Here is a 20,895-nt window from a genome sequence, read left to right as displayed (position 1 = left end):
TAACTTTATAACTTTAGAAGCAATAAAAAGAAATAAAGAAAAAAAATGAAAGATAAATCAAAAAAGTTTTACACATAGGAAATTAACAGCTTTAAAAATGGCTGACAGGAAGATATATGCAGTGAACAAAGGGCTGACTAGTTGTATTTCTTCCTTTTGCGAATTACCTATTAATAATCATCATCCATAGGGGAAAGGCTTATTCAGTTTTTCTAATCAGTCTGTATAAGCTTTTCATATAATAAGGACACAAGAAATATCGCCTATCCCAGGCCATAAACCATTAAGTACTTTATATATTATCTGACATAGACAATTACACAAATAATCTATTATTATATCTACAACCCTGTAACTAAAAGCAATTTCAGCAATTTAACAAAACTAAGATCAAATAATAAAATTCAAACATTAAAGTGAAACATGGAGTTCAAGGAAGACGCCCAGAAACTGAGACAACCAAAAAGTTTAAGACAGCTACTATGATTTACTCTCCTTAATCACGAAAAGGCACAGACTGAAGAAGTCAGAACATCAAGAAGGCACATGAAAATGGAAAAATCAAAAGAAACAACTCACTTAAAAATAACAAATGGGGCCAAAAGATCTATTCTTAAATGAACTCTTCTAAAATAGTTTTCAAAGCTAATCTATTGCAGGAATTTCTACCTAGGACAAGTGCTTAATCTCTTTATGTCTCAATTTCCTCATCAGTAAAATGGGACTAATAAGAGTATCTTCCACAGTACTATAAAGTTTGAATGAGACAGTAGCTGTAAAGCATTTGGAAAAGGGTCTGGAGAATAATGGCCATAAAAGTGTTATATATTATCATCATAATTATTTATATTATTAAATAATAAAATATCATTTGTAGCAACAAACTAAAAAAAAAAGATTAAGAGTAAGCGAAATTCCTATGTCTTTTTAAGGACTGGGGCTTTACTGAAACGATGGCTTAGATAAGGGGTTAATTTTGTTAATAGTGTGGTTTCTTAAAAACACACACACATCTCTTAGCAACACATACCTAAGTATTTATGGGTAAAAATAATATATGATATGATATTTGGGATTAACTTCAAACTTTTACAGAAGTTTCAGGAGTTGGGGGAGAAGGGAAAAAGGAAGTGAGAGAATAAACAAGAATGGCACATGTCGATAATTACTGACGATGAGTGATAAGTACAAAGGGATTCATTATATTATTCTATTTCTGCATTTGAAATTTGTATAATGTAAAACATAAAAGGCATAATGAGGTTCTAACATTAGAGTGATTTAAAAATGAAATGAATATGGAAAAAATCCAATCAGAAGAAAATCAATAGGCCTTTATTATAAAAACAGCCCTTATTACAGATTCTGACAAACAAGAGGAAAACAAAACCTGCCTCTGCACTGTACTAACTGCATGTAGTGATCAATTAGCAACTTACATCACTCATCACTCTACAATGGTATTTTTCTTATTATATATTTTTTAAATTTTTACTTATTTATTTTAGAGAGAGAGAGGAAGGGGAAGAGAGAGAAATATCAATTTTTGTTGTTCCACTTATTTATGCTATGCACTCATTGGTTGATTCTTGTATGTACCCTGACCGGGGATGGAGCCCGCAACCTTGGTGTTTCAGGACAACGCTCTAACCAACTGAGCTACCCAGCCAAAGCAATAATAGTATTTCTAAAAAAGAATCCAAAGTAATATATTACATACAACTATGCACACAGAATTATGCAGTCACAACCTGTGAAATATAGACATAACCTAAGGAAGTCTAGGAAGAGCATAAAAATTTTAAAATCAAAGACCTCCAAACCAAGCCTAATAGAATACCCCAACCCATCACTATGTCATGCCATTTTACATTCCAATGGTTATAAATTTTTTATAAGTCTTGCACCTTTCCCTCCAATAATGAGTCGGTACCCAACAAATCCTAATCAGGAAGTACTCGAGAGAACAATACCTACAAAGCTTTTGAGAAGCGAGTTGTATTGATTGACCCCACAGTTTTCTATCTTGACTTTTGAGACTGTCATTGATGAAGCGAACCGCAGGTACAGCTTTGTGCTGGGCATATTTCAGTAGTTTTCCTGCCTTCATACGATCTAGCTCTTGTACAACAACCCAGGGAATTATTAACACAAGCCTGTCAAAGCCTAAAAAAGTAAAAAAGATGTCTTATAAGTCAACAAATATTTAGAGCTACGAAATCAAACTGCTGTTGGAGGATTGAAAGTTATAATGTAAGGAATTCACAATCTAAGTGACGAGACAATACATAAAAAATTGAAATAAAAAACATGTGTCAAAAGAATGTTACAAAAATAAATACTATTGGAGATCAAAGAAGAGTTGATTTAGATAGCTAGGTTAACCTGTGAAGACTCTTCTCTTTTTTTTTTTTTTTTAACTTCAGCTGATTATGCATAATATATGCATAATAGCATACACAAAAGGAAATGTGTTGGGGAGGAATACCCATATTACTGTTAACATAAAATATCAACTCAAATAAAATCAGAATCAGTAAATATGTTTTATAAATACCTGGGATTTCTGTTGTCTTCAAAATTCTAACAAATTTGAGATGATTCATCAGAATATTTGTATCAATAACAATTAGAAGTTGTTTGTCTGAAGCAGTATTTGCTAGAGAAAAAGCAAAGTTAGGATTTCATGACACTTAATAATAGACTTCCTTAAAAACTAAAATTTTGATATCATAGAACTTTGATAGCAGTTCTTCAGACAACAAAAACAAAAATGCATTTAACTCCAATTTGTAAGAGGAGGAACAGTAATAATTAATAATTAACTATCCACCAGTAGAATATTATAAATTGTTTATGGATGGATCTAAATCATAAACTGACTTGCCCGAGTAGTAACTATGTTGCCAAACTCTATCCTGCATCACTGGTAGTTGTGCACTTAGGAATTGTAAACTCATTTTAATATATTCTGAGTGAAATATAATTGAAAAGAAAAATATATGTAAAAGAAAGAAAACAGATAATACTAGCATGTTATAGGGCCATGGTGAGAGAATTAGGTTAATGTACATTAAAAAAGTAAATTGAAAAATTCAGTGTGAATGTGATATAGCGTTACTATTTTAATAAATACAATTCAAAACAGCATACTAACAGATTTTGGTTAATATCTATTATTATCTTCTCCTACTAGTAAGAATGATCAAACTTTTACTATATAAATAAGAAATCCAGGCATATAATAACTTTGAGCAATTTGCATTATTTCTGACCAGTGCTTTATTTAGTTGAAGTAGTTAAAAGTTACGATTAATAGCAGGAATAAAAGACAACTCATAACTCTGATCACTGCCCCTTGGCAAAAAGAGAAAGAGAAAATATGTCTGCCTAATAATGTGAGATATATAAAAACAAATGATGATAAGGTAAATATTAGACCTATTTCTATAGCTAAAAAATACACTGCACTTTATAATTTCAAATGAGCACATTTTAACATTTTTCACCCAAATATCATAAACATTGAATGTTGGCACGTTCGGCTTTGAGAAAGCAAGCACAGGAGATTACAAATACTATCAGGGCATACCAGCAGAAGAATGCACATCATCTTCCACCAAGTCGATCTCCATACTTGATAACTCCCCAGGAGGGGGTACCACAGGCAAGTCCACACTTTTCCCCACGCGTGCAGCATGAAGCTCTTCTACTATCTGCATCTAAATTGTAAAAGACCCGCAATAAAATATTTTTTAATTATTTACTCTGCAGATTAATAAGAAAGCCATGAATTCTTAATTAATTCACTTAAGATGAGATATTTTATGGAAAGAAAAACATTTACAAAAATATGGAGGCAATATGGTAAAATAATAGACTTATCTATATACACAGGGTTTTTAAGTAGTTCTTCTCTTAATACTTCTGTACCGTAGCAAATTATTTAACCACCTTGAGTCTCAGTTTGTTCATCTATAAAATAGGAATGTTAAACATCTATTTCCTTTTAGTAATTCTGTGAGGATTAAATAAAATACTGTGAAGCTCCTCACACAGAGCTTAGTAGGTAGTGGATATTCACATTAAGTTAACTCTCATTCCCATTCTTATTTCAAAGTACTATAGGAGCCAAATATATTTATATCAGGATGATGAGAGCTCTTCTTGAGATTTCTAAGATTGTTTATGAACCATCAAAAACTGAAACCTAAATCTAGCTTTAGAGCAGAGGCCAGATATCTTTCTTCTATCAAGGGGTAGTTACTCATAAGACAGAAAAATACAACTGACTGTCACAAATAAAAAACTGTCACAATCAATATGGTTTTAAAGTCCTCTTAAAAATAGGAAAATACAAAGTGTTCTATAAATCTAATTTTAATTCAGGGAACCAGGGAACATAAAAGACCAGGGAACATAAAATCTATGCAATAATTCTATGAGGCTCAATCAGGAGATTCTAGTTGGGAAAATGATGCAGTGGGTAAAAATAATAAATAACGTATGCACTCTCGCTTTCACTGAAAAACATTTTCATCTTACCGCTAATTAGAAAAAAACGGGCAAAAAAGCATGTTAGTATCAAACTGCATTTTGGCAAGTCCAGGCATAAGCATGCAAAAGCCTGATAACGTTAAATCAAAATTTACGTAACTTGTGGGCCATGGGCTCTATGCTCTTTATTCAAAACAGATTCAAGCTTATAAGAAACAAAGGCAAAAAGGTGACTTCATAAGAACTTACATATTGATATAAGGACAAATAATGGTGTTATTTTCATATTACCAAGGTTTTTAAAGTCATTATTTTTTATTAAAATTAGAACTGTTTGACTTAATTTCATTAAAATATTAAAAGTAAATAAGCATATCATTAACCTCTTGATCTGTATCTGGAATACTTTCATATGACAACGAAGAGTATCGTGCTTCAAAACTCTGAAATGAAAAGTAATTTTATTAGTTTAGAATGAAACATATACCTACTGTGGGGTTGTCTAACCTTGGCACTATTGACATTGGGGTCAGATAATTCTTTGTTGTGGGGGCTGTTCTGTGCATTATAGGATGTTTAGCAGTATCTCTGGCCTCCACCTACTAGACACCAGTAGAACACCCTTCCCAATCTTGATAATCAAAAATGCCTCTATCAAATCTATGCCAAATGCCCCAGAAAGGGTGAAATTACCCCCAGATGAGAAACTGCCCCTTGACTAGAAAAGCCTCATTTTATTAAGTTATGAAACATAGTAGAAATTCTTTAGGGCTTACTCATTCATATATACATTACTAAAAATACTACTCATATTCTAAGAATGAAACTAAAACAGAACCATGGCAAAGGTAAGCAAGCTGGTCTTCCCTGGTGGGAAATTTTCATCCAAGAGTAACTGAGCCATTTCTAAAAGTGACATGACACAACAACAAAAGGGACCTTGAAAATTATAATGTGACTGAGGGGGAAAGGCTAAAAAATTCACAGTTGTATTATACATGGGTAGAGCACCAGAGGTTTGGGTTGTTGTTGTTTTTCTTCTAGCAGAAGTTGAAAACCTCTCTACAAATTCCAATTTTTCACATGCACTTTTGCTGAGTCAAAGAGACCTACCTGACCCTATGTACAGGTAATAGGGAACTCAGCAAAAGCCACTAACTGAGCCAGATCATCTAAGAAATCTCCAAGGTAACACCAAACTCACATGTATTTCCCAGGAAGCTATATAGGGTATAAATTACATGTTGCTTTATTGGGAATTCAGTTTCCTCCCTAACTTCCCAACACCAATCTTCACATGATTTAACCCTATATACATCATACATGTAGGCCTGTTATAGCTTTACTATTCCATGACTCTGGGTTTTATAATCCCTTCTCCACCTGACATTAAATCTCACTAGATCTTTAAGGTTCTCTTCAGCTAAGAAGTGCCAAGCAAGCGAGAGTTTATCATCAGAACTTCCTACAACTCTTGACATTCAGTGTCTTTTCATTCTTTTACTAATGTCAGTACTACCCTTCACTCTCTTAGGCCACAGGCCACTTAAAATGGCTTCAGTAAACTTTTTATCACCCCCAAATCCAGAAAAGTTCATGTCAACTGTCTCTGAAAGCTTCTTCCCTATTAGAAAAGAAAGTCTTAGTGGGCATTTAACTATCTGCCTTCCCCAACCATGCTTTATTAAATACATGGATTGAGATAAAGCCTGAGGATGACAAAAGGGAATATCAATAATGAGGGTAATAATGGTTTTATCTATTAGAGTGATTCTAAACTGAAAACCTGACTATACTACTTTCTTCATTACGTTTCAGTGGCCCTATACCAACCACAGGATACAAGAGAAAATTTTTCTCATGGAATACAAAATAATCCAGAGTCTGGACCCTGGCGGCCTCTCCTACTTCCTTTCCAACAGATTATCTACACATCTCAATTGAAGCGCCCACGTATGCTCCTGACATGAAATTTTACAGCTCTGTGCCATTACACACACTGGACCTCTACCCTGGCAGGGCAACACTTCTAATTCTGCCTTTACACATCCTTTGACACTAAGTTAAAGAATCTCCACCGTGCCGGGCATGGCTCAGTGGTTGAGCATCAACCTAGGATCCAGGCGATCAGGGTTTGATTCCCGGTCAGGGCACATGCCCAGGTGTGGGCTCGATCAATGACTCTATCATTGATGTTTCTGTCTCTCTCTCTCCCTCTCTTTCCTCTCTCTGAAATCAATAAAGATATATTAAAACCAAAAAAAAAACAAAAAAAAAGAATCTCCACCTTGGTGAGCCCTTCTTTAAGTTACCCCCCAATTTATACTAACACTAACCCAGGAGCTCTAATATTTACTTCACTGTACTACAACTGTACTTGTTTACTAATCTGCCTCCCTGGGAACCTCTTGAGGGTAAAGATCATCTTATTCATCTCTAAATCTTTAAAACCTAGAAATGTACCTGATATATAATAGGTACTTTTAATTAATATTTGATAAACTGATGAATATCTACCTCACAGGCTTGTAAGTACTAAGTTTACAAAAGTAGTATTTAGCTCTGCCAGTATGGCTAGGCAGCTGAGCATCAACCTAGGATCCAGCAGATGGTGGTTCAATTTCCGGTCAGGGCACAGGCCTGGGTTGCGGCTCAATCCCCAGTAGGGGGCATGCAGGAGGCAGCCAATCAATGATGTTTTATTTTGGGGTTATTTCCTGGGTGTTCTATAATACCTGAGGTTAAAGAAGAGCCTAAGAGACTGCCACAGTGCTTTTTTTTTAATCTTCACCAGATGATATGTGTGTGTTTTTTATTGAGTTTAGAGACAGAAGAAAGGGGGTATAGGGAGAGAAACATCTATTGGTTGCCTCCCAAACGCACCCCAACCGAGGATCGAACCCAAAATCTAAGTATGTGCCCTGACCAGAAACTGAACCCAAAACCTTTTAGTGTAGGGGATGACACTCCAACCGAGCCACCCGGCCAGGGACAGTGCATTTTTTAAAGAACTATCCGTAACTGCGTCTTTCTATATTTTTACTTATTCCCTTCTATTATGGATCCTTGATACTTGCCAGGATATCTTCCTAAGGAAGTTGGAATTAAAGGGATCAAATAAAGAAACCAGCACATATCTTCCTGGCTAAATTTGAACCAGCCCTCTGTGATCATTATCAGTAATGGGAACAATACTCCTCTTTGCTACATTCTGTTTTATACTACCTTACCTGGGTCAGGTTTTCACTAGAACTTGAATCATTACTTTCTCGATGCTCATGATGATATTTCCCTTTCCACTCACGAACAGTCTGTTTATAAGTGGAATCTGAAAACAAATGTTTACTTTTGTGCCTCATCAAATTTAATGAAACTGGAAAGTTTTCCAGGCGCCTTTTCTTCTGCTTAGTCCTTGACTTGCTGGAGTCTAAAAGGAAAACATTTTCTTCTACAGGCTTCTGGTGGGTATCATAGGATTTTACTGGGATTTTGAAACTGATCTTCCTTCTTCTAGATTCATGGGATTCCTTAAATATCTTGTTGGAGTTATAATCCTGAGGAAATTGGATTCTCTTGCATTTTTCCAAAACACGTTTTTCAGAACCGTCTCTATATTTATTGTCCCTTTCTTTCTTGAGATCTTTCATCTTCTCCCTCTGAGCAAGTACATGAGGCCGTGTTTTTTCATTTGCTTGACCTTCAGCTTTAAGTTTCACATCTTTGGCAATTTTAGGATTGCTAAGGTTTTTAATTCCATGGTCAAGGTTACTCCTAACATTTGTCAATTTAATATCTTTACCATTAAAATCTACACATTTACTTATATCTTTTTTAGTTCCATTTGAAGAAGGACTTTCTGAAATAATTTGATTATTGTTTGAATATGATGCTTCTTGGAGTTTAACAGGTCCATGGGATGATGAATTGATTTTTGGTCTCCTTCTTCGAGTGTCTACATTCAGTCTGTAAAGCAGCACAGAAACCTAGGTTACATTACGATTATACATAATTTGCACTGTATTATTTTAGTTAGGAAATGACAGAATTAGCCTGACACAAACTTCATAAAAAGTAGGAATGACTACATTAGGAATGAAATGGAAAGGATTACTCAACAAATGGTGTTGGAATAATTGGTTTTCTATTTAGAAAACAACAACAACAAATTTACAGCTTTATAAAATACCAGACAACATAAATTCCAAATGGATTAAACACTTAAGTGCAAAATTATTATTATTATCATAATTGCTATACATCATATCAAACCCTTAAAAACCACAGGAGAAAAATATTTGATTTCTTAATAGAGAACTTCCTAAAGTTAAAAGTCATGGGGAAAATCACAAGGGAAAATAATAAAGGTAAATGACTATTTACTTTCAAACTTCAGCATATTAAAAATTAATAAACAAAATTTAAAGAACTGGGAAGTGGCATTATATACACACACACACACAAACATATATATATATATATATATATATATATATATATATGAGACAGCTTATTAGCCTTGGTAGATAAAAAGCTCATCAAAAAGTAGTAAGACTCTAGAATAGCCCCAAAACAGAAAATTAATGAAAGAGTAAAAGGGAAAAGCTAATAAATGTTTGGGGGGAAAAATCTGACTTCCCAACAATCATAGACATGTTAATTACAACAGCATACCATTTTCTTCTATCAAACTCGCAAAGATTTTAAAATAACATCATATACTTACAAGGGGTCATAAAATGGATCCTCTCTCATATGTTGCTGGTGGAAATGCAAAATGATTACAGTTCCACAAAGGAATTTGAGAATATAATTAAAAATTCTAAAAATGTTGATATTCTTTGACTTCTCAATAATTTCCATTTTAGAAATATCAAGGTGAAAAAAATAAATAAATAAACTAAAAGAAGATATTCAATTCAGGATTATTTATAATAGCAAGTCAAGTACAAGGTAAATGTTAAAATTTTAGAAATGGCTAAGAAACATGTTAGTCAATCAAACATTAGAGAATATCATGGTCATTTTAAATTATCTTTAGGAAAAGTTTTAAATGATATAAAACATATTAATATAATATTAAGCAAAAATAAGCAGGGCACAAATATATATATATAAAATGGTCTCAGTAATTTAAATAAACATAGTAAAAAAGTCAGAAAGAAATGTGCTAAAATGTTAGAAGTAGCAAGAACTGCAGGTGATAATATTCTCCTGCTTAATAAAAGTAGATATTAGTTTGTAGTCAGAAAGAAAGGGGAAAATTTTTCAATGTAACACAATCCATTAATTTATATTAATAAATCCTAGAGTGTTAAGTGTCTGTCACTCTACTAGATACTGGAGAGGCAGTGGGAGACACATCAAATAGAGTCCTTACCCCCAACTAGGTTACAGTCCAGCAAGGGAGAAAGAGATGGTAATAAAGTGACTTTTCAAATAACTATGCAAGCGCAAATTATACACATCGCAGAGTATTTATAGGAGTTTCACCCAAGTTTTCATCTGGTTTTATTTTCTTTGCTATCTATTCCTACAAAAAGACTACCTATCATTATTTATCTGTTAATAAGTAACAATAAAAGGAAACTAATTTTTTTTATTATCCCTCTTTTTTTAAAAAATGTTCTTAAGTTTTCAATTTCAGTTGACACACAATATTATATTAGTTCCAGGTGTACAAAGAGTGATTACATATTTATATAACTTATGAAGTGATCATTCCAATACAAAACTTTACATTTTAAGAAGATGTTGACTGGCACCTAATGGTATATCATGTAAGATGTCAACTATATTAAAGAAAAATCAGGAAAACAAAAGGCAAAACAATACAAACATTTTCATAGGACCTTGTAGTTCTCTGAGCATTTTCATATTCCTACTTTATTTGTTCTTCATAACAGCCCTATGCTGCATGTTTCATAGAAATCTATGCGCCATGTTCTACATGGTCATAATTAAATGAAAACTCAACATTATAATGCCTTTTAAAAGATCAGCAAAATTAAATCTTAAAATTACCTCTTATTAACTAGTTTTGTGAAATGCTATATTGCAGTCATGCAGTTTTATATTTGCAACCCAAAATACTAAAGTTCTGAGATCTTTTTAGATAAGTTAGACATACAGCAAATACTCATTTTTTATGAATTAGTATAAAATCAATATTCAGCTGAAGCTGAATATCACCATCCCAGAATGAACTCTTGTGATAAAGAATGTGAAATTTTGTGAAAAAATTGTTATAACTAGATTATTTAAAAATTTAGTAACCAATGTTTTAAAATATAACATCCTGCAGGAACAATAATTTCTCAACATTATCAGCTGCAAGATTGCTCCATTGGTTATCATAATGCACATTTATGATACTAAATTATATATTTTCATCTTAAGGGAACTGAAAAATAAAGTATTTTTTGACTAATTCTGCCAATAATTGGTACAGTACTGCTGATGACAATTTGCTCTCTAATAGTAGCTAACGTAAAACTTATCTCCTTTCCAACTCCTGGACTTAAAGATTTGGTCAATGGTGCAGATACAAATTTAATGAAGAAATCCCACAAAGTGCACTTCTTTAATTTTATTTACTGATTTTAGAGAGAGAGGGGAAGGGAAATAGAGAGAGAAAAAGAAAGAAACATCGATTTGTTGATCCACTTATTTATGCATTCATTGGTTAATTCCCCTATGTGCCCTGACCAGAGATTGAACCAATAACCTTGGCTTATTGGGATGATGCTCTAACCAACTGAGCTACCTAGCCAGGGCCTAAGTGCACTTCTTGAAGAAATGCTTTCTAAATCTTTTCAAAAGCAGACTTAAGATCGTTGCCCTTGGTTATATTTTTATTGCTAATAGATCTATATGTACTTAAACCATGGATCTGAAATTGTGGTAATGGTACAATGTAACTGGCTTTCAGGATGACAAAATTCTGATTTTCTATCTGCATTTCAGCTTTCGCTGTTTGAACACCAATTTGTGGCCTTCCTTGTAGTTAAATAGGGAGATTTTTACAGAAGATGTCATACACCATAAAGAAATACTTATAACCTTAAGGAAGTAAGTTTGTTTACTTCTCCAATCAGTAAACAGCAGCAAATGAACCACTTTCTCTGCAGGCAAGCAATGGCTGCTAGAAGTCCTGCACTGTTGATGTTGATGTCTGCAAAGCATGGTATTACAGCTTTCTTTTGCCCACGCAACCTTTTAAATACATAACAGCTCCTGAACCATCTGTTTCAATACATTACAAGGCAGTTCTAAAATATCTTGTATGCCATATAGTCTGTCCTTGACAAAAGAAAATTTCAGTACAGGTTATATCCAGAGTGCCTGTCAGTATTTGAAAGTGAGTATTCAGATATTAACAATAAATCCAAATACCATGCCTTATTCATATTTCTAATATTGGACTGATTACGTATGATGATAACCCACACAATGATAGGGTCATTGATCATATGTGGGCTCAGACATGCAGAAATGTTTTTAAGTAGGCATTCAACTATTCAGCATTGCAAAGGCTAAAGCTAAACAACAGATCTTGAGTAAATGCTGAAGCCAAGCTGAACTTCACTGCATTCTTAGAATAATTTAGATTCTATTCTTAAGATAATTCAACATTATTTCTTCCTCCTCCCAAAGACTATGTGGACAAGTGTATGGGGGTAGTACATACGTCAGAAGTCTATTTGTGCTCTAATAAATCAAGGGATAGAAAATGTGCCCTTAAGCATAAGGTAACTAGTGAAAAATCAAGCAGTGTTTTATTTTTCTTAATCCACTTAAAATGTTTTTGTCAAGCAGTGTTTTAGAACTTAAAATAAAAATTTAAAAATAAGATACTAGTACAAAAGGCATTAAAAATCTAGTCTGAAAATTTAGAAAGTGATAGTCAACATAACATAAAACTTGTGACAGAATATATTTCAACAGATAATGTAGAAGCAAAATATCACAAAAAAATAGAAGGAAATGACTTAAAAAACTGAAGAGAGGCAAATTAGATTTTTTTTATTTTTGTTTTTTGCTTTTAGCAAACATTAGCTGAGCTTGTCTGGGGAGAACTTTTCTTTATATATTTAATGCCATTTTAATTGTTTTACCATAACTCCTTATCTTCTCAGAAACTTTGCTCTTATAAACTTTTATCATGCATTATACATTTTATACTTATTTACCCAAATTAGTGGTGAGAAATTCCTTCATCACAAAAATTCTCTGAAATTGCTATCTAAAAAACACAGAAGCCAACGAAGAATCATTTCCATTATCCCTACCATTATTCCCCAAGTTCACCAGTTGTAGGTGCACCCTGTTTCATCAATTCAATATGCTACATATTTTCTTCAAGGTTAATATATAAAGATAATTATCCAAAATTTCTTAATCAACCCCCTAACTTCTATTACTCTACGTAATGAAGTTATGTACCTTATAAAGGTGTGAAAAAGTCAAATTACTTGAAACAAAAATCTACATTTTATTTCAAGGTGTCTTTTATATAGTATAGAATTCTGATAGACTTTTCATTTCACTTAACTTTTCCTTAAATTTATATTAACGAAAATTTAAAAATCATAATCTGTGATTTGGCTAGAAATGTTTACATTTAAAACAGCACTAATCAAAGTAAGTAAAGGATTTTACAAGTCTAAATACTTAGTTTCATCACAATTCTAGGCCAAAAGAGTAAAAAGGTATCAAAAGAAAGGAGGGAATTTACCTTTTCAGTTCATGTCTTCTTTTTACATTACACTTTAGAATGCCTATATGATCTGATTTCTGGGGGGAAAAAAAGTATCATTAAGGAAACTTAAGTTGTACAGTGCTAATATAGTGGCAGGGGAAAGAGACTGGGAGACAACTGTTTTATATACATATGTGTTAGTGAATAGGTTGACAGAATAATTTAATAAATCCTTCCAATAAACTTGTGAAATAGGTATCATTATCATCCCCCATTTTACAGATAAAGTACCCAAGACTCAAAAAGAGCAAGTATCTTCCGCAATGTCACAGAGCAAGTCAGCAGCAGAGCCATGACTTGAAACCAGATCTATCCACTATGTTCTGCCACCCTGTCTCTCTGTACTCTGGAGAAATAGGATATAGTCCTTTTCCGAAAGAGCTTAAAGTAGAAGAATAAAGTAAAGAGAAGTATAAAAGTATGTACAAATAACCTAATAAAGGGCACAATTCAGCATCAAAGCAGAAAAGTAAATGATAAGTTGTAAAAGTGTTTAAAACATCAACCACCAAAAGTTGGAACATACCTAGGAAAAAAACTAGACAAAATTATATGCTAAAGATTTAATATAGATTGAATAAAGATTAATGAGCAAAAGAAAAAGCCATTCTCAGCTAAGAGTGCTTACACATTTTAAGAAGCTAAAGATGACTGGAATAAATTCAACAGAGAGAAAATAAAACAGCCTAACTAGGGGCAGAAGTTTTGAGGAAGAAAAAAGAAAACTGGAGAGTTAGGGTGTGACCAAATTTAAGAGTGTCCTGAATGACAAACTAAAAAGTGCGTGAAGGTTTTTTAAGAGACGAAATATGATGAAATCAGTATTTTAAGAAGGTTAATATAGCAAAAGTAAGTTGAAACAGTTTCATTATATGAAAACAAAGAAGTTCTTAAAAACACAATTCTGCATTCATGGAATTTTCACTACTTTTTCTTATAACCATAACTCTGTAGCTATCGTGACATAAACCTAACTTCAACTTGAATGTCGTAAGTACTTCACCAACCACCCAAGTACTAGCTTCATGTTTTAGTCTGCTGTCATTGCTTCTAATTATTTATGTGATGGTGGAAAGAACTTTGAACTTGGCTTTGTTGCTGGGCACAGCAGGTACTTGAATAACATCGTTTTCTTCAGTGTTTTGTTATAACATTGATGAGATGTTGTAGGAATTTAACTTTTGTTTGTATCAATTAGCCTACAATAAAACTGGTTTCATTATAAGTCATTTCACTTAAAGTCACAGAGCCTACCAATGACGTTGAGAATTTATTGTACAATTTTGTGTCTTTGGACAAGTCAGTCACTTAACCTTCTGGATCTTAATTTCTGAACTTGAAAATGCAAACACTATATCTGCCTTGGCTATCTCAAAAGGAAAATTGCAGAGACAAATATAACCACATGTGGGAAAAGACTTTAAAAATGTCTAAATTTATATCCATGCTGTTTAATCCCAAATAACAAGGTCTATTAGCAAAAAGAAATAAGGAACTTGATAAATGCTTTTTTGGTGAGTAGAAAGAAGGAAAAAAACCAACCTGGTTTTCTTTCCATCGGCTATCAAAAAGTAAGCATAATACAAGGCAAAAACTAATGAAAAGGTAGTGGGGGAATATATATCATAAACCTTCTAATTGTACATTCAAACTTTAATATAATTTTTGGAGTTATAGTGTCTAAACACTCACCTGTTTTCTCTTCTCTGACGAAATGGATCTGACAGAGCAAGATGAGCTAGAACTTGCTGAAGTTTTTTTATCTTTTTTATCCTAAGAATGACATTTGGAAAAAAGGAAAGAAAAGCACAAATAAGTCACAGTATAAGACAGCATTATTTCATCACTGTTATAAATCAACATTCTTTTTACATTAATAATAAATTTCAGAGAGGAACAATGTTCAAAAGCACAAAAACTATTAGAAGGAAGGGAAACCCAACTAGAAGGGAGACTCAACAGAAACCAGAAGATCTAGGTGCTCTGAAATTAGAGATGAGGTGGGACACAGGTGTTACAGCAGAAGGCCAGCTGACAGCTCAGGTAGGGGTACTGGGAGGTAGCATGGCCATGGTGGAATTCAGTCTTCTACAAAGCAAACCCATATATCCAGTTGTTTTTCACTGGGTCATAAGTTCAACAGACCCAGGACAAATATATTCTGAGTACCTAACATGTGCCAAAGATGTTCTAGACAGTGGGGACAGAATAATGAAAAAAACTATAAAAGTCCCTGCCCTCGTGGGGATTAAAATCTACTGCCGGAGTTTACAAATAAATAAGTACTATATTTAGTGTGTCACACTATGCTATGGGGAAGGGGGGGCAGAGAAAAGAATCAGGAAATGTTGGGAGGTAGGGCTGAGGCAGTTGCAATTTTAAAGAGTAAAGACGTAAAGAATGGATGGAACAAACCATGTGAATATCTAGGGAAAGGGTTTTAAGTTCAAAGGGAATAGCAGCAAGGGCAAAGCCCCTGAGGCAGGCATGTGCCTGGCTTGTTGGAACACAACAAGGAAGCCATGGGGTGGAGAAAGCAAAGCGGGAAGGAGAGAGAGGAGAGATGGGGAGAATAGGTCACTTTGTTGGTCCCAGCAAGAACTTAGGCTTTTACTCCGGATGAAGTGGAAAACCACTAGACAGTACTGAGTAAAGAGGTGATGTGATCTGACTTACATTTTAATAGGATAACTCTGGCTGTTGTGTTGTGAAGAGAACACAAAGAGACAAAGGTAGAAGAAAGATCAATTTAGAAATTGTTGGAATAATCTAGGAAAGCAAATCAATTGCTGGATCATGGTGATAGCAATAGAGGAGGTAGCAGACTGAATATATTACTAAGAGAAGGCTGATAGAATTTGCTAATAGACTGGATGCAGGTAACAGATGATGACCTGGGTTTTGGATCAAGCAACTGAAAGAATGGTAATGCAATTTACCAAATTGGGAAAACTGAGGCTGGGCACTTAAAAGGTTATTGTTTAGGAAGATGAGAAGGAACCAGCAAAGGATACTGTGAAGAACTCACCAGAGGAGAAAATTCACTTAGTCTCAAAAGCTAAGTGAAGAAAGTGTTTCAAAGAGAAGGTAAAATCAGTTATGTCAAATATTGCTGATTAGTCAAGTCAGATGAGGTCTTAAAACTGATCAATGCATTTAGCAGCATGGAAACTCTTGCTGGCCTTAATGAGAGCATATTTGGGGGGGGGGGGGTGATGGAAAGAAAAGTCTAGTTGAAGAAGGTGAAGAAAGAGAGGAGAATTTCAAACAGCATGTCAATTACTAGTGTCAAATAGGGTTACATAAATCCAGGCAAAAATTCCAGGGTCCCCTTTCTAATTATCACTATACCTGTGAGGCCAATTTAGTAATCAGAAAGTAAGCAAGGAACAAACACCAGAAAGTGTAATGATCTCTAGAATACTTCATTCAAGTGATGACAAAGCTTTATAAACTAACCTGCTACCACAGAAGAAGTCACTTCTTTAGTGAACATCTACCTTTGCCAGACTGTAGTCTCTCATCTTGAATGATAATACGGTATAGCATAAACACTAATTCTGATGATGCACTATGCAGACTATTTGGAGAGCTTATAATAAAACTGATTGCAGGGTATTTTGTTTGCTTGTTTTGATTAAATCAATCATGTGACAGTCTTGCTTCCTGGAGACAACATCTAGATCAATTATTTAGCTATCCTAAATTTCACCCACCAAAATACTACTTTTTTAAAAAATACATATATCTTTATTGATTTCAGAGAGATGAAGGGAGAGGGAGAGAGACAGAAGCATCAATGATAAGTCAGAAACATCAATGATGAGAGAGTCATTGATCGGCTGCCTCCTTCATGCCCCCTATTGGGGATCTAGCCCGCAACCTGGGCATGTGCCCTGACCAGGGATCGAACAGCAATCTCCTGGATCCTAGGTCAATGCTCAACCGCTGAGCCACGCTGGCTGGACACCAATATACTTCCTAAGGTACTGTGCTGACAGTATCAGAAAAGGAACATGGTAAGCATCCATTCCCTACCCTCAGCCTCTCCTGCACCTCCCCATTTTGAGTGATGAGCATGTAATCCTATCCAGTGTTGAGTAAATGCAGAAGGAAGAAGAATGTGGAATATGGTCTAATGGTGAGTTATTTCTATGAAAAGGAGGATTCTGGAAGGTTTAGAATTGAAGTCAGGAATGCTTAGGCAAATTACTTACCTCTCTAAGCTTCAGTTTCTTCACCTGTGTAAATAGGACAGTAATAGTACCTACTTGACAGATTTGTGAGGAATAAATAAAATAATGCAAGTAGAGAATGCGAAAAACAAATGACTTCTGGGCCAGAAGGGCAGAATAATATACTTACATACATCATTTTAAAACAGAAGAGTATTTTTTGCATTACACAAAATTAACTGTAAAAAAGGGTGTTTTGGGGTTAGTAAATCAGAATTCTTACTTCTTCATCAAAGCTGGGTAACGAGGTGATATCTTTCCTCTGGGACCTCTCTCTTTTTCCACAAGATTCTTTGTTGGACATACTGAAAAGCTAAAACAAACATTAAACACACATTATGTGTTTTTTATCACAATAAAACAATATGTTAGAAATCATTCTTTCAATTATTTAAAGATTGGGGTTTTACAAAATGATTCCCATTTTCTAATAATTCCTAAGATGATAAGATTCTGTCATTGTTCCATTTTATTTCTGTTATATTCTCCCTCATAATGATCTATTCCTCTCCTTCAGCTTCATCTATCACCTTTTTAGGAATGAATCTCCAAACTAAGCCTTTAGCCCTGACTTCTCTCTTGAGTATCATATGACCATTTTCAACTATCTGCAGGACTACTGTATTTTTGTCTCACCCACACCTCAAAAACCAATTAGTCCTAAGTCTTCATTTTCCTGACACCTTCTCTGTTGCTCTGTCAGCGAGACTTCGGGCAAACAACATACATTTTTTGAGCCCATTTCATTATATGTAAAATAGAGATAACCCATCCCAGAGGGTTTTTGAGGGACTGAAATGAAACAATGGATATTAAAAATACCTTGCACAGGTAGAGCATAGTAGTGTCTATATAAATACTGGCTTATGTGGTTGTCTTTCTACTAGACCCTGAGCTCCCTGGAGAATATGCTGTATTAAAAACTCAGGACGTGCTCATAAATGCTTGCTGAGGGAATGAATAAGTGATTTTTTTTCTTCCTCGGAATATTTACTCTTTAATTCTGAGCCACTACCAACTCTTACCCATTGCAGGCCCTGTCAACTTCCCACACCAGTCTCACTTTTCCAGCCCTGCTCCAAATCAAGTCAATACTGTTAGCTGCTGAACCCCCATCCAACCCGCACCGGCACCACCAAAGGTAGTAAGACAAACATAGTCATTCCTTATGGTCATAAACACTCTCTGTCAAGTAGAGTATACCAAAACATCCTGTGCTGGAACCTAGAGGTCCAAAACTGGGAACATCACCAGGACTGTTGGGACAGGAGAATATAAAAGGGGGGTCTAGAAGCAAAGCCTGGAGGAGAGTTTATTGCTGGTAGTGACACACATTGAGACTATGGACATAAAGGCTAGAATCCACGCAATTGCAATTACTCCTGATCAATCATGTCCACAGTAAGTGAAGTTCTAGGAAAGAATCATCAATTACATAAAATCAAACATTTAGAATGCTCTGATGAATATGAAGAAAGATGCTGACATTTAACAAAAAATCTAATAATATTAATAAAATATTCAGCATGAACTTCTAAGAACAGATCATAAATTATCCAGAAATTTTGTAAGATAATTTATGGCAATAACTGAATTCACAGTTGAGCTTCCAGATTAATCATCTTCTTGCTCTAAGGAGTCCACTCCACTGGGGGGGGGGGAGAGTTAATACAATAATTTCCATAAAGTGAATTGTTTAGAGGCAATGGACTGCTTATGTTACTTTTAAAATTTAAATTTGATCCATGTTGGTCTGATGTTGCTTTGAATACAAAATAATGCTAATTTAAACCTCCTACCCAACAAGACAAATAGAAAAAAAACACACCACTGCCGATAAGTGGACTAATGAAGGAAAAACACTATATGTTTACCATGACAAGTGCTTTATGAAGTGTGAAATTCATATTGATTTTATGAAAATCGAAATATAAAGTAAGTGAGAGGAGACCTCCTGGGCCGGCCAGCCTCCAGAATGGTTCCTGATGATCTCTGCTGCCTGGTAGCTTTACACTCTTACGTCGCTAGCTGTCCCCTCTCACAGCAAATAGGGCTGACCTGTTACCAATAGGATACTGCTATACCACGGTCTGTGGCTAGGTCATGTAAGACATTGCAGCTTCTGCCCTTCTCTGTCCTGAACCACTCGTTCTAGAGAAAGCCAGCCGCCAGGTCATGAGGACGGTCAAGCAGCCTGTGGAGATGCCCACCAGGAAAGGGCTGCCGCCTCTTGCCAAAAGAAACCACCACCAAGTGCCAAGGATGTGAGCAAGCCACCTTGGAAGCTGATCCTGAAGCTTCAATCAAGCCTTTCCAAGGTATCTTCACCACCTCATGAGAGAACCGGGGCTAGATACACCCAAAAAGCCATTTCCCGACCTACTGAAATGGCGGGGTAACAGATGTTTATCGCTTTAAGCCACTTGGCTTTGGGGGTAATTTAGGCAGCAGTAGGTTAGTAATTACACTCACTCAATACAATTCTTCAAACTCGGAAGATTCCTTCTTTGCGGATGTCTCAAGGGCAGGAACCACGCTTAGAAAGTCTTACTAAAATCCCCATGGGAGGCACGCCCTAAAATCTAACCCGGCAACTTCTGTTTTCCGGTTGGTATTACATGGTAAGATTGACATACTGAATCAAGCTTTCAACTCACCATCTAGTCTTTCAGTGGTTCTTGGATAACGGACAAGTACAGTTAGTTAGTCACAACTCGCTTCTACAAGTCAATATTGGGTCATCACCCGGTTTTTTAATTGTCTGGTACCTGAGGCCGAGAGAGGCTTCCCTCTGCAGTCGCCTCTGACGTCGGGCCCCGCCCCAGGCAGGGCGGCCGAAGACCGTGAGTTTCCCCCCGGCCGGCCCCCGCGGGTTCAGTGAGAGCGGCTTCAACTCCCGCGGGCCCGGAGTCGAGGGAAGAGAAGCGCTAAGGGGGGCTGGGGGCTCACTGGCCTTAGGGAATCTGAATCGCATCACTCAGGCGCCCCGAAGCTCAGCACGCTCGGAGTTCTGGTGGTTAAAAGCCTAGATACGGGCGGGAGGGGGCGGGGAGAACCCTATCCCCCGGACGCCGACACGGCGGCGCGGCGCTGAGGAAACTGGGGACATGTCGATTACAGCAAAAGTAAAGACAAAAGAAGAGTGTTCGGGTCACGGTGTGCATGAGGGTGCGAGACGGGGCGCGGACCCCAACTCGAATCAGCCGGGCTGACAGGCGAGCTCGTCAGCGACTAGCAAACCACCGGCCCGCGGGCTCCGCGGAAACTGACTAGACTACGCCGAGCGAAGGGCAGCCCCAGAGGCAGGGCCGGGCCAGGACCACGCCCTTCACCGAGAGGGCTCGACCCCGGATCCGCCCACACAGTCGCCCGCCTCAAGCTCGAGTAGCCCCCCTGAGTCCCCAG

The 20,895-nt window shown here is 35.8% G+C and overlaps 1 protein-coding gene across 1 annotated transcript in view; it reads right to left on the bottom strand.

The window, feature by feature from the left end:
* SWT1 (SWT1 RNA endoribonuclease homolog) overlaps positions 1-20,895 on the bottom strand; it is a 61,121-nt gene that overhangs the window by 40,116 nt on the left and 110 nt on the right. The window contains exons 2-9 of the mRNA XM_016224612.2: positions 17,714-17,803; positions 14,948-15,028; positions 13,232-13,290; positions 7,728-8,460; positions 4,881-4,940; positions 3,593-3,722; positions 2,558-2,659; positions 1,978-2,166 (exon numbers count right to left, since the gene is read on the bottom strand). Coding sequence (XP_016080098.1) covers positions 1,978-2,166; positions 2,558-2,659; positions 3,593-3,722; positions 4,881-4,940; positions 7,728-8,460; positions 13,232-13,290; positions 14,948-15,028; positions 17,714-17,794 — 1,435 coding nt within the window. The 5' untranslated portion in view covers positions 17,795-17,803. The remainder of the gene's footprint in view (positions 1-1,977; positions 2,167-2,557; positions 2,660-3,592; positions 3,723-4,880; positions 4,941-7,727; positions 8,461-13,231; positions 13,291-14,947; positions 15,029-17,713; positions 17,804-20,895) is intronic.

Source organism: Miniopterus natalensis, chromosome 19, assembly GCF_054644295.1.
Source record: "Miniopterus natalensis isolate mMinNat1 chromosome 19, mMinNat1.hap1, whole genome shotgun sequence".
NCBI lineage: Eukaryota > Metazoa > Chordata > Mammalia > Chiroptera > Miniopteridae > Miniopterus > Miniopterus natalensis.
Note: the sequence above shows the minus strand (reverse complement) of the source record. Positions and strands in the feature narration are given on the sequence as shown.